At 39.7% G+C, this 14851-nt stretch overlaps 1 protein-coding gene across 4 annotated transcripts in view; it reads right to left on the reverse strand.

Moving 5' to 3' along the window:
* The window catches only part of cyth1a (cytohesin 1a), a 51242-nt gene that overhangs the window by 24336 nt on the left and 12055 nt on the right, over positions 1-14851 (reverse strand). Inside the window, exon 1 of one of the 4 annotated variants that reach the window (XM_042504949.1) lies at positions 9567-9790. The exons of the other annotated variants lie outside the window; for them this stretch is intronic. Within the exon in view, the coding sequence (XP_042360883.1) occupies positions 9567-9594 (28 nt within the window). The 5' untranslated portion in view covers positions 9595-9790. Of the gene's footprint in view, positions 1-9566; positions 9791-14851 lie in introns of those variants that run through there. 4 annotated transcript variants of the gene reach the window in all.

A 14851-nucleotide genomic window follows, 5' to 3' on the forward strand; every position in this document is an offset into this window, starting at 1 on the left:
GTAGACTCCAATCAATCGACCCCTAGCCTATACCAATAGAAGTGCTGGCTGTAACAAGAAGCAGTCCACTTCATGATGAGGTCTAATGCATTCAGCACAAAACACATGCGCACAAACAATCGATTATGTGAGTTGGGTTAGGCAACAACACACGCAGAAGTACACCAAAGGCTATTAAAATGGCTCTAAGCTTTCTGATCTTTGCTGCTGTTTGCTGCGTGAACAACAAAGGGTGATTTAAAACGTGAACGTCTCATCCGCTCCTCTCTGATCTGCGACTGAATCTCATTACTTTAGAGAATCCCCCAGGGGGGGACTCTCCCTCATATATATTTGAAACCACACACACACACACACACACACACACACACACACACACCCTCATCTTTTGAACCAGACAGCTTCTAACAAAGTGGAGTGAGTGTTGTGAAGGAATGCCAGTTTTTAAGGCGGGCAACGGCCTTAGCGAACTTCTTTGACCTTCAGATCTATTGCTGCCAAACACAAACACAGAAACAGGCTGAAATGGACCACCAGTTATGGATCACAAACCTGACATGTCCTGAGGGTGGGAGGAGGTGAAGGGGGACAGAGAGACGACAGGAGAAGGAGCCCTGTGTTTGGCCGGGGAGGCGTGGGTTGGCGAATGGCCGGAGAACACAGAGACAGTGGGAAGAGCAGTGGGACGATCACAGCTTTCCCTTTGTGTCTGAAAGTTGCCTCTCAAGACATTCCTTAACAAGACCCAGGCAGGGGCACTGATGGCTCAAACATCCTTTACTTGTGTGACCAGGCTCTACATTAATTTTTTGTCCTCCCAGCTTCATCTTGTGCCTCTGAGTTCCATTATTACGTGAAATCACAGTGTGACTTCCGCAGCTGTGGTTATGAAGCCTCTGCTTGTGCCTCAGATATATGATACCAGACAGTCACACAAACATAGGCCTTCATACAATCCCTGCCGATTCATACAGACACACCTCACCCCCGCTGACAGCAACACAGTGCCAAGACGTTTGCCTGCTGCACCAGTACTCAATCATCTCAAGTGTCAGTCAGCGGCGCTCCCTTCACTGGCCTTGACCACATCACAACAAACCAGGCTGGAGAATGACAAGACAGCCCAGCACATGAAAAAGTCAAACTAGCACTTTAAATTATTCTAATCCTTGCTGTTTTTGATCTGGGCAGCATGCATTATGCCCAGCTTCACCCTTTTAATCTCCAATACTGTCAAAGTGTAGCAGGGGGTGGACACAGAGTCAATGAAAACTGACCAAAGTCCCACATGACAACAACATACCAGAGACGCCAAGCTACACAAACAGACTTGTGGAAAACAACACAAGATGAGTATAACAAATAAACACAGACATACATTTAAAGCTAACCTGTGAGAGAAATCCTCCGAAGTTTCAATTTCTTCCCAGAGAGCTCCTCTTATGTCTCTACTCCACCTTATCTCTCCTCCTTGATATAAAAACACACCCAGCAGGCTCTTTTTCTGTCAGCTTGTGTGGCTTAATGAAGGCGAGCCGGACGTCCTCATGACAAGTGGCAGAGAGAAGGAGCCTGCTCCTCCAGTCAGGGAGAGAGATACTGCCAGGTTTCCTCAACTGTACAGCACAGCTATCAGCTCCCAGCATGCTCACACAGCACACTGACACAGTCCATTTGAAGAAGGAGCCTTACTCACTACCTCACTCCCTCCTCTCCCTCCCTTTCTCTCTCTACTCTCTCTCAATTTTGCTGTCACTACTATTAACATGGAGGCTCCACCCAGTGGTCATTCCTCTCTCTGCCTACACACACACACACACACACACACACACACACACACACACACAACAATATACAGTATGTGTGTATATATATATATATATATATATATATATATATATATATATATATATATATATATATATATATATATATATATAGATATATATATATGTATATAGATAGATAGATAGATAGATAGACAGATATAGCCACATGACTTTCTTTCAATACAGATATGTATGATTAAATATGTATTTAAAAATTATTTGGGGAGAAATCTGACTTATCAACTAAGCTGCATCAAAATTCAAGAAATCAAGACAAATATGGACACAATTCTCTTGGTACTCAAAAGATATTGAGTTTGAGAATCAATCCTAATGACAGGATTACAATGATGAGCAACATACAAAAAAAACAAAACATATGAACAGTGATTCAGAGGGGTAAGATGGTGCATCATAGCCACATCAGCCGGTAGCTTAAAAGAGAAAACATAAAGTCTGCTTTGTGTCAAAAAGGGGGTCAGATTTTTTGAAAAAGGATTAATTCAAAAGTCTCATGTCATGTGTAGCTTAATTTAGAAATATGTTCAGGGACTCTAGAGATAACACCTTAAGAAAAAAGATGCAAGCCTTCAACAACCTCTCCGCATCGGCTGTGCTACTGTTTTTCTATGGGAAGAGTTGTGGAAGCCAACTAGGTAGATGCACAAGTTGCAACCTCCAGAGCTGAAAAATGAACACAGAAGCCAGACAATCTCATCAGACCCCTTTGTTTAAGAGCCTGACTTTATAGTAAAAATTAACATGTTTTTAGCCAGGAACAAAAAACAGATTTGGTCTGTATAGCAAATTTCCCCATTCATAATAACCGCACTGCCTACTGCTGACCTTTTGAAGCTCAGCCAATGAGATAACAGTAGTATAATGTGACTAAGCCAGGAGCACAACATGCAGCTAAGGTAGGTAGATAGTGATGGAAGAAAAAAATCATCCTCTGTGTTTCTGAATTTCCCAACTCTACAACACAACACTAAAAATACACAACAACCTCGCCAGCAAAAGTAATGCATGTTGAAATGTCAGTAATTAGGTGGGGTTACCAGGTTTGTGGTATAGTTTACAAACTTACCTAAATCTAATGCTAAAGCTTTTTGATGACATGCACTGCAACTTTGCCTCTGCCAGTGTCTACACTATGCTCTCTACGCTACCTCACAATATAACACAGAGCATATTTCTTATCAACTGAAGGCAGCTATACAGAGATAAATTAGTGCTCAACTTGAAGGTGAACAGGATGAACATTTATTCTTCTTTGGACCCATCCTGTCACCTCCTTACGAGACAGTGAGGAAGTCATGAGCTGTTGTTATGAGTCAGCAATTTGAGCCAGGTCTCCCTCTCCTGATCAGTCATAGGACCAGTCGTGATCTCATTTTCACCACCAAACTCCAGATAAACAATGGAGTCTGTCCAATTGACAATTGTGTATTTTTTTGTTAAGACTAGTGCATGACCACTAACCCCATGCTGATGATGCGTTGCAAACGACTGCACAAGATTCCCAGCATTCCTCCTCGTCACATCCCAAGCAGTGTGTTTTTACAGCATGAGTGTACACTTGCCCCGGGTGCGTCTGCATCACAGAGCAGATGTGAGTGCTTGCCTCATGTCTGTTTGTCTTTATGAGTCAACCTGGAGCCCTCTGCTGTGCCGGCTGCACTCTGCAGTCACAGTGACGGAGCGTCCTCTGACTCGTGTCAGTATGCCATCCATGTATTAGAGGAGTTAAAGCCACTTCTGACGTAGACCAAGTGATGATTTATATCCTGGATGAGATGTCTGAATATATCAAAATGCAATGTAACAGGATAAACTTGTTCACTTGGTCATGCCAACACACCACACGCCACCCTCCGTGTTTATGTCTGATCATATTTCACTTAACTACATCAACAAAACGTCAAAATAAGCGGATCCAGGCCTGGATTCAACAGGTCAGAGGTTTTCGGGGGTCATTACCGGCAACACGGACAAGGAGAAGTCAATTTGGAAGGTGGAAAACCACAAAATTATTTATGACACCACACATCCTTTTATAAGGACAACCATAGAAAGGAAATGGCATGGAGCAACTTATTGGGAGTTATGGGAGTGAATTGGCATCACTGTAATTAATCCTGGGAGTGAATGGAGTTACTACTTTTTCTTCTGTAAATATATACTGCGCGTGATTCTGTAACGACTGCGAGAACTCCTCAGTCGCACCACTCCAGCTGATACGGCGGTGCTGTGCCAGACTCAAAACACAACTGGTGGGGTTTGACGGATGACGGAGCACGGAGCAAAACCGCAGCGGAGCTGTAACGCAACGCACATGCAAGCGGTGGAAATCCACCGTAAAAGTTTGCATTCACTGCCTCTGTAGCAGCTGCACCTCTCATGCATCGATGTGATCTGATCCGCTCTAACCGTCCACACATCAGTTATCGACCCCATGACTCAAACTTGACAAAGTGCAGTACTCTACAGATAAACAGTGTGACACTGCAGATTTTTTTGGCAACACTTAACCCCAGGTTAGGAACAACCGCACAGCACAGTTAAAAGTATCCCATGTTTTTGAGCCTTGTCTGTCTCACAAAAACAACGCCGCCTTGTTGCATGTATATGAGTCCAGTCAGGTGTCTGCCACACTTTTGAGTCACAGGATTCAACTGCTGCTCCTCTGAGAGAACATCAACATCCCAGAGACAGTGCACCATCAGTTAGCTAGCTGTGCGTAGGCAGCTGTGAAGGAATGCTGGGACCAGAGGATGTGACCATATGGAAGCTGAAGCACGTATAGCGAGGAGGCCTGTCACCACAAACACAGCTTCGGTGTAAAGCAAACACACAGACGACTCAACAGCATAAACATCCTGCAGCAGCACGCAGACACACACATACAATCCATCACTATGAACACAAAAGATCAGCTTTCTTAAATAATCCATTCTGTTTTATTGGCATTTATCAAGGTTAATTGTTTAGATAGGCCAATGTGGGGGCTTTCAATGTTTTCCCTCAAAAGCGGAAGTGCTATTTCTACCCACAATGCACGCCTTTGTGCTCTGATCCTGCTGGCCTTGATTCTTATCGGGACTGTCCTACTATCAACATCCTCTCTTGCCAGTAAAACGCTCACACACACACACACATTTGCAAAACACATGACAGAAAAGCTGGAAGAGCCACTGATCTCTTTTCTCCTAGTGTCTTATTATCTGTCTCTCTGTTGCCTTTTATGTCAGAAAGCAGTGAAGATATTTCAGCCCACACACAAACCGTGGGATGTCACTTCCTGTTGAGCATATTGTCAAACTCTTGGCTTCCTGTTTGTGAGCCGTTCTCATAGTTCAGAGGAGGAGTGAAAGCTGTGGCTTAACCCACCCATCCTGTAGGAAATGCAATAAAATGGCCATTCTTTTTTCTTTATAATCTTAATCCTTCAACTCTGTCACAACATGATGGCATGCACATTCAACAGTGCACAAAAACCAAAAGGACTCGAACAAAGCAGCCATACAACTCAGCATGCATTGTTTACCTCTTTTACAGAGATTCTATGGTGCCAGATCTTTCCTAATGCATTCTTTGTGTTTTTAAAAAGACAACACACCAGACAAATAGTAAAATCATTTGTAAAATCAACAAAAGATCTGATAAGCAACACTAAAAACTTGCTTTTCGACATCAGGAGCAAAGCGTGTCATGTTGGACTGCTGCTTTCACTTTGGCATCACTTTCCTGCAGCTCAAACAAATGACATACAAATAATGCTGCGCAGACTATGCAAGCGCAACCAAACCCTAACCTGCACCCAGAGCTGTGTTTGATAGGTGACCTGCCCACTCTCTGGATTTCCTGCTAGGCGCCATTTTAAATTTCCAATGCACTATCAGCAGGACTGATCACAGAATTTTGTCCTGCATGAAGGAAATGACTCCAGGCGTGTCTCTACATGCAAACAAACCTGCACGTTGGGGCTGTACTGAATGTCTCTTTTTCTACATTCAAGCTTCTGCTGAGATTTTTGAATAAAGCGGTTTGAATAAAGTGATTCAGTGGATTTAATGAGTTTGTCTTCTAATTATTAAATCAACTTTCCTCACTGAATACATGTCATTTGTGCTGCTGTAAGACAGACTGCCACATTAATAAAGGTGCATCTCTCCCTTTGAGTGCATCAAGTGGGAGGAAAAACAGTTTTCTGACTGCAGGGAAAACATTGTTTTTGAAAAGCTCAACAAAAACAAATATGGATTGAAGCAGAATATGTTGTAACATAAAAGCATGTTGTGAATTTTGGTAATTATCACATATATTTAGCTAGCTGCAAATTATTTGGTACAGCTCTGCTGCAAGTCACTCAAATCAGTACTGGAATAAAAGAGAAAAATGAATAGGAGACTAAACAGGCCGGAAGAAAGACAAAAGCAGAAGTGAAGAATAAAAATTCTGGTGTAATTTCAATACCTAGAGAAAGAAAGGCTGTGTGTGTGACATGCTTCTGACTGAGAGACAGAGAAAATATTACCAAAATGAAACCATGGCACAGTGTGGCCAATTTTAGGACCACTTTATCTGTTTGTGGAACAGAGGATACGGCTCCTCACAGGCCTACATGATGACAAGCTTATGTGAGCAAATACAGCTCCCATGCAAATCAGCAATAACTGTCAAATGTGTTAGACAGACAGAACGAGTGACATTATGTGTATCACATAAAACTGAATAAATGTTGAGTCTATAAAAATGTCAGAACATAGTGAAACATACACACAAGCTCCAAGAGCTCAGGGTGACATAGTTAGATTGTTTTGTCTAACTAACACACTACAGATTAAAAGGCATCAAACTTAGATACAAAAGAGAAGAACAGCAAATTATCTTATTTCAGAGCAACAAATACTTGAAACTTAGCCTTGATAAATGTCTTAAACGATTACCCTGCGATCAAAATTGTTCATCAAAATTGTTGATCACCTCATTAATTAATTATTTTGGATAAAGTTTAGACTTGGATAGAGCTGCATAACTGTGGCCAAGAAATCCTATTTTGTTTTCTGGCTCCATAAACTGAGAATAAAATATATATTTATACTCTGTGGCTTAGATCTTAACCAGGGTTGGGCCAAATTCAACTTGGCGAGAGTGTTTTATCATGCTCATGACATATGACATTACTGGATGCTATGCTAGAGGCTCCATTTGTCCGTTTTAAAACAAACATAATATTATGTTAATCCAGTTGTTATATTGTTAATCACAAAACCAGCTATTGGTCCGAAGACAATAAGCCTCTGGGGGCAACGGCCAATATTTCAGGAGATCCGCAGTAGTAAGTGGATATCTAAGTCAAGACTTCCTCTTCCATGTCAATTAAAATAATCTCTATAAACAGATACTTGCATATGAGTGCAGATAGATACAAAAATAAGATAATATAAAACTAAATCGTCATCAGACAATAGCTGGTTGCAAGACTGCATTTCAGCAAATGCACTCTGCCTCTCCACACAGACTGTATGCAGCCAGTTTGCATAAAATCAAACTAGTTTAAGCTCATACACTGGGCTGGCTAAACCAGAAATTGACACAAGTCTAACCTTGACAACAATAATTAATCAACTAGTTAATTTTGATTAAAATAATTGGTTAACTTTTTAAATGTTTCATGAACTGTTCTGCCTCTTTTTTTGACTGGTGACACTGCCCTAAAAATGTCGGCAGTGCAGCCTATTGAGTGCTGCTGAGCTACCAAATATGAGACTCAAAACAACACCTTTCTGCACTGTATAGTAAATACACATTTGCCTGATTGTATTATAGCATTGACCGCGCAGAATGATGCAGAATGGACACTGTCCTGGGTGGAGAAGAGGACCAAAACTGATGCAGAAAGAAGGCTAAAATATGATTATGGGGAGAGGATGATGATTATCAAACCATCAAGGCATTAGTGCCAGGCAGGGCACACTGTTCTGGAGGGCCCATTAGAGCTCTCAGCACCACTCATTAGGGAACCATTAGTGACAACTACTTTAACTTCCCAGACCACCCACCTCTAAGTGGCAGAGACAAATGGACTCGGAGAGAATCGACTGTTCCCTTACTCTCATCCCTGTAAACACAATGCATCTGTGTGCCAGCAAGACTCAGCCATGGGGGCCACTAAGTGAGCAAAGAAGTGTGCAAGTTCTCCCTTTTCCATCAGCAGAACAAAAGAGCAGCAGCGTATAACAGGATCAGTCAGTCAGACGTTCACTGTTCTCTAACACGATTAATAGTGACGCAAGTTGAGGGTGCTAATTAATGCTGCCAGCTAAACCAAGCCAAGGAGATGAAAGCCAGTCATGCTCAGCAACAAAGGCTTTCTTTGTGACTTCAAAGGCTGCACACTCATTTATTTCTATATAGTAATACAGTCTGTGGTAATAATAAAACTGAACCGCATGTAAAGGAATTACATATGGTTTAAAACAATATTACAGCTGTTGGAATGGGCTTTTTGTGAGGATTATAGAGTGACCTTTATTTAGATAACCTACTCAAACTCAGGAATAAAGCAGAAAACTAACATGTAAATATGAAGAACAGTGCTTTGCTGCCATGCTGACACTGGAGCAGTAACTGCTCTCACACCTGTTGCTGCTGATAGTTCAGCAGTCAATGAAAACTGACACCGAAGATGTTCTCTATAAAGCAGAAGCTGTTGTGCATCAAGGTTTCAAGCAATAAAACTGCTACTTAAGTATTTAAATGCGGTTAAGAAATAACACACAGAGTGCTAAAACTACTACTTGCAAAAAACAACTGATTAGACTGTGTCAATCTACATACCATTTAAAAATCTTAAAATAAAGTGGCAGTAACCATAGGCTCTATTCTCTATTGTTCTTTTTTTTTATATCTCTCTTCCTCTCTTCATTCATGTAGCTGCTCTTACTCTATTTATCCATTCCTTACACTTATGTCCTGATCTTACCATCTTTTCATGTTTTAGATGTATTTACTTGTTCATCTATCTCCCTTTTATCTGTTTTTTATTCTATTTTTTCTTTTATTACATTTATTCTTATATTTTTACAAATTATATTCATTCAGTACTTTAACTGCCTTTAAAAATCTGCCTGCTTTATCACTTTTATTCCTTTTATTTGCTTTATTCTTGCTGACCTTTTGTATACGTATTTTGTTCTTGCCTTTTGGTTGACTTCTCTGTTTGCCATGTTTGTTAATGTTTATTTTATTATTCCATGAGTTCCTGCCTTTACTTTTGTCTTTCAAATCACTTCATAAACAACTGTTTTTAAAAAAGGTGTCAAATAAATAGCTATTATTGTTATTACCTTAATGCCTTGCACTCAAGTTTTTAAGCTAAATTTGTAATTTAAAAAAAGTTTTCCATTGTATGCTGACGCTATTATTTTCCTTACACTGCATTTCATTTTTAAGGAAGGCACGCAAAGTTTAGCCTTTTCAAAAAAAACACATTGGTTGATAAAATATGCACAAAGTTGACTCACAGAGCAAATGGCAGCGTAAACACTGTAAACAAGGCCAAGCGATCCCGCATTCACTACACAAACTCGGTCCCTGAGATTCACCGTTAAATAAACCACCTATAAACACTGTTTAAAACTTCCCATTCACACATTTTCAAGTAAACACAGTCCTGTAGAGACATTTAACGATATTTAGACGACGAAAAATGTATTTCCTTGACTCACTCACCTACGCCGTCTTCTGACTTCAACACCATGCTGTCTTCCTCTGGCAGGTCCGACTTCTAAAAGTTTGAAGTAGTTTCCGAGCGTCGAAACTTTGACCAGAGAGTAGTATCGACAAATATTTTAATAGTTTTTCTTTCTGCCAAGTTAGCAAATACACTTGGGACTAGTTTCTTCGGCAAATGAAGGGTAGCTCTGCCGAGAACTCAAGGGAGTGGTTTGTAGAGACGAGATTTAACCAGCCAATCTTTACTGCGCGCGAGCCTCTGTCAATACAAACCGGAGTAAATCAACGAGCTTCCGGCTATGACTTTCACAATAAAACCCTCAAACGGCTTTCTTCTGCCTCCAGTGTAAAGAAAAGACAAAGTATTACACAAAAGCAGACAGACAAAAAAATAATATTTCAGACGATGAAAAACATAAAGCTAAAATAATGGTCAGTGATGATTGGTTTACATATTTGAGGAGTGAGAAGAAGTAAAAACTTATTTAATCTCATCCCATCACTAAAAATTCTTGAATTTTAATTAACCAGCTTCATTGTCCATTTAAAACTATACTGCAATTAATTAAATATCAAAACACCCACATACTCAAAGTCAAATATCTAAGATTTTTCATTATTTATTATTATTATGTATTTATTTATTATTTCATTATTATTTACAGAAAAAGGAGGAAGATAAACTAGGAAAAAAAATACATTTTAAATAACCAAATAAATGAACAACAATCCCTGAAAACACCTGATGACTGTCAAAACCCCTCTATATCCCTGTACCTTGTGAAAATCATGTTTTTATACATTATTTTATAGTGGTCATTGCCTCAGCTCCATATTAAGACTGTTCCATAAATTAACTTTAAATTGATTTGCATTACTACCGAATATCAACTTTTTTTTAGAGTTAGATAGCTATGCTATTCAAGTCCACATACTCAAACCATACACCTCCAGAAAGTAGCAAAAATATTTGAATCTATGATCATATTACATATTAAAGGTCTAGTTTGTAGAATTTAGGATTGTCTCACGACAGAAATGATATGGTTAGTAATATCCATTACTATGTTTTCATTAGTTTAAAATCACCTGGAAAAAAATAGGCCTAGTTGGGTTTCTGCTGAGATATAGTAAATGCACTGCAGCATACACGGCCTCTACAGCATATTGGAAAATCAAATAATAAACAATTCTTATTTGTTTGACTCTTATTTTTAAAGAAGAGCTGCTCCATATCCGGTAACAATCTTCTATCTCTGCAGTGTTGACGTTGCTCAGATTAAGGTGCAGCAAATGGACCAGATGACGCGTTTGACGCTTGTGGTTACACCCTGTTACCAGGGGCACTGTGTTCTCTCTCTCGCTCTCTCTCTCACACACACACACACACACACACACACACACACCTAACTGTTGTTGGGACATGGTTGGGGGCAGGGAGAGAAAAGTGATTGACACACACAGACAGCAGTTCACCGCTGCTGTTGCTGATCTTGCGCTTGTTGCTGCATTTGATTCACCACATCCGCAGAGAGCAGACGTGTGTGTGTGTGTGTGTGTGTGTGTGTGTGTGTGTGTGTGTGTGTGTGTTGCAGTCATACTTTTACCATTCTTTAGAAAATAGCAACAACACCTGTCTGCGGTGAAGACATGACCTAATACTTGCAAATATAATCACAGCATATTCGCACATGTCTAACATCAGTACAGCTGCTCATTGCTTTTACTGGCCTTACAACAATTTGTAACATTTTGGACTATTTTTTTAAAAAATAATTTAGACTACACTTCTCAAAGCAATGTTAGAAATACTGCACCTTTTTATCATCAGGAAAATTTCTGTGGTTCAGTTACACAACTTCAAGTGTTGGCTCACTCCAACAAGATTACAGACACGTACATTCGGATGTGTCAGTAATGCTGAAACTGGTTCTACCAAATCCCAGTGATTCTTAGCAACATGTTTTATGACTGATTCACCTTGCCAGAAACCAGCACCTGCCCATGAATAACAGCCTCATCTTTTTTTTACTATCATTTATTACTTTCATGTTTTCATCCTGGCCCATCTATACACATTTATGCTGCCTGTGATCAAAGGAGCACCTGATGGCTGCACTAGTAGGGAGACGTTTTTTGGCTGCATATCTTAGAAAAAACTGCAAGGGCACCCAGCTTTCGATCCCCTTGTTAAAAGTGAATACATCAGCCTGCTGTTTGTATAACACCTGCTCGGCTGTCAGATAGGAAAGTGCGAGCCTGTCCCTGCCTGTTGATGAACGCTGCAGAGCCAGGAGGAATGCTGCGCTCACAGCCAGTGAAAGAGGCCAGGGGAAAATACCTCCTCTCCTATCCTATCTGATGCACAAGGAGTAAAACATGTGCAAAAAGCTGGATGTCTAGCTATATTTTAACCATTTGAAACCTGGATTGTCATCAGTTTTCTTTAGCTTTGTTTAGACACCTTCTACAGGCATTTAAACCATTGAAACTTTTTTTTTTTATTAGAAAACATGGGGGGTAAGGCAATGAGCAAGGTGGCAAAAAAAAGTCCAACAAATTGCAAGACCTAAGTTAAAGGTGATAACCAAAAACTTATTTTTTAAATAAAAAATAATAATAATAATAATTATGAATGTGTTGTTTTTTATTTGAAATGTATGTTACAGAAAAAAACATTTAATCAGGCAAGTTTCTTTCTTTGTTTTTTTTTTTTTTTACATTTCCTTTTCATTTGGCTTATTTTCAGGTAATTTTATTTCATTTTTTTAAACTCATTTTTAGGCCATTTGTTGTTTAGTTGCTTGTTGCCCTCTTGCCATATTTTGGGAAGGAGTCAAGCTAATTTGCTTAGGTTTCGAGGGGTTAATGGCAGGAATAAAGACCAAATATTGGAATTCAGCCCTTTTCTCAAGACCATATCAGCTCAGAGATCATCAAGACACCTAAAGCAAAAGCACAAACCCACCCTTGAGAGGCCCTGCAGTCTGCATGGCCACTTCAGTTGAGGGGCTCACCCTCAAGCTGTGGCCCATGAATGCCTCAGTTGTGCTGCCCAAACTCAACAACTGACAATGTAGCCTGTGTGAAGTGAACCCTGTTCCCACAAAGTTTCAATTCATTGTTCAAGAGTTCATCCATTCCCCCGAGCACTGCAGTAAATCTGTGCTGAAGACCTCAGAACAACTGAAACCAGAGAACCATTTGACCTTTAAATGAAGAGATAATCGGTTGATTTCAACTCATTGTTGTCTGCAACTTCCTGATCTACACAAAGACATGCAAAACTGATCCTCCAACGTCAAAACAGCGTCATACAAGATTTTGTTCTTGCATGTTAAAAGATGGAGCTGGACAAAGTGTTCTTGTTTCATCAAACATCTCTGTTGTTTATGCAGTTTTGGTTCATTTTCAGGCTGCTTCAGTTTGAAGGTAACAGTAACACCTGACAGTTTAAGGTTATACAATACAAAAAAACCTTCAAGGTTATTTAACTTTTATTTTGCAAGTATTTGCTTTTGTTCCTTTGCTCTGTCTGCAATGACGGTAAAGCAGATTCAGTAAGAAAATCAATACAGGGCTTCTTTGTCAACTTCCAAACAACTAAATCTGCAACAGCAGGGGACATTTTAACTCCACACAGGCCTTTCATGGTCGTATGACGGAATAGGCGTTGTTCGGTCTTTGCGTACCATGTTAAGCCCTTAGATCACGGTGTTGTTGCAAGAGACAGAGCCAGTTCTCAGGAATCCTGGCTCTCATGTTTGAAAGGTGCCTCCTGTATTCCTCTGTCCACTGGCTGACCATCGAATGTGACTTCTGACTTGTGTCATTAAGATACTGGAATTTTTAACTTTGATACTACTTTGAAAATGCCTGATTAAAATCTCTGTTAGATCGAAGCATTGTAGAGATAAAACTATTGGAGCTCTTAATAAAGTGTGCGATTAATTTGATAAATTAAAATAAATTGATAATTTATCAATTAATTGATAAATCAATATTTCTGACAACAGTGCTATTGACTTTAAACAAGCAATTCAGCATGACAGCTCTCTCCATGGTGGTCAGATGTCCCCCTCACATTGTGTCTCTTTCTTTAGATTATGAAACATAGATTCAGCATTTAATGGCATATTCCAGCAATAAAGCAGGGAGAAAAATGACGGTCAAATTAGTGCAGCAAAGGCTGAGATATCCTGACGTTTATGTGACAGAAAAAGGTAGCAAGAGTACCATTGGCATCATGGAGGGGAATTCTTCAAAAAAAAAGAGAGGAAAACTTATTCCTAGAAAAAAGGCAGAAATGGCCGAGGTCCAGGCACTAAAGACGGTTCGAGAATTCAAAGGGTTCACACCCTGAGGAGGGTGCAAGCCAATACGAATTGGTGTATTTTTAATGCTTCTAGCCTGCTGAAATGAAGGCCTTTTGTATTCTTTAAACCATGTTGAGTGCCTGGACCTGGATTATTCATGCCTTTTTTTGGCAATAAATAATCCTGACTTTTAGTGATTGATATCTTTCAAACTCCATGACCTTTGTTTATAACGCAGCCTTTCTTCTGTAAATGAGTACATCATTTTCTCAAACGTTTAGAGAACAACATCCAAAGGTAGAGAAGACATTGTGATAAAAGTCACCTTGCAGGGTTCCTACACATTTTCATGAGCAAAATTTCAAAACTTTTCCACTTTTCCTTTCTTTTCTGTCCCTACTTGCCTGTAAATGTAATTTCAGCTTGCTAGCATGCATGGAGGGAGAGACTGAATTCACTGACAACAAACTGTGTGACACATCAATGCATATTAGAGTTATGCTACATGGACAGCTTCAGAAAATAAACCTGCTCTAATGTAACATTATGTGGAAGGTAATCCATGGAAGAGTACTGTAACAATTTCATTACACACAACAAAATTCAATGACTTTTCCGGGCCTGGAAAATGTGATTGTGAAATTTAATTACTTTTCCAGGTTTTCCATGACTGTGGGAACACTGGCTTTAATGCAGAAAATCAGTAAAATGACCTTTAACTGATAAACGTGTCTGAAGGGTTAGGTTTGGGACTTTAAGACCAGCTGTGTGTGCTTGGCACAATGTTGTGGTCAACTTTCCACAATCATCAGTATGACTGTAACTGTACGACAGAGTTAATCCTGAAACCACAAGGTTGATTGAGAATCAAAGTAACAAGTAAATCTATGTGTTTAAATAACCTGAATTAGATGGGGGAGGAAAGGGAATATAATCTTAACCATCCCATGAGAAAAGATGCCATGA

This window comes from Plectropomus leopardus, chromosome 17 (assembly GCF_008729295.1).
Source record: "Plectropomus leopardus isolate mb chromosome 17, YSFRI_Pleo_2.0, whole genome shotgun sequence".
NCBI lineage: Eukaryota > Metazoa > Chordata > Actinopteri > Perciformes > Serranidae > Plectropomus > Plectropomus leopardus.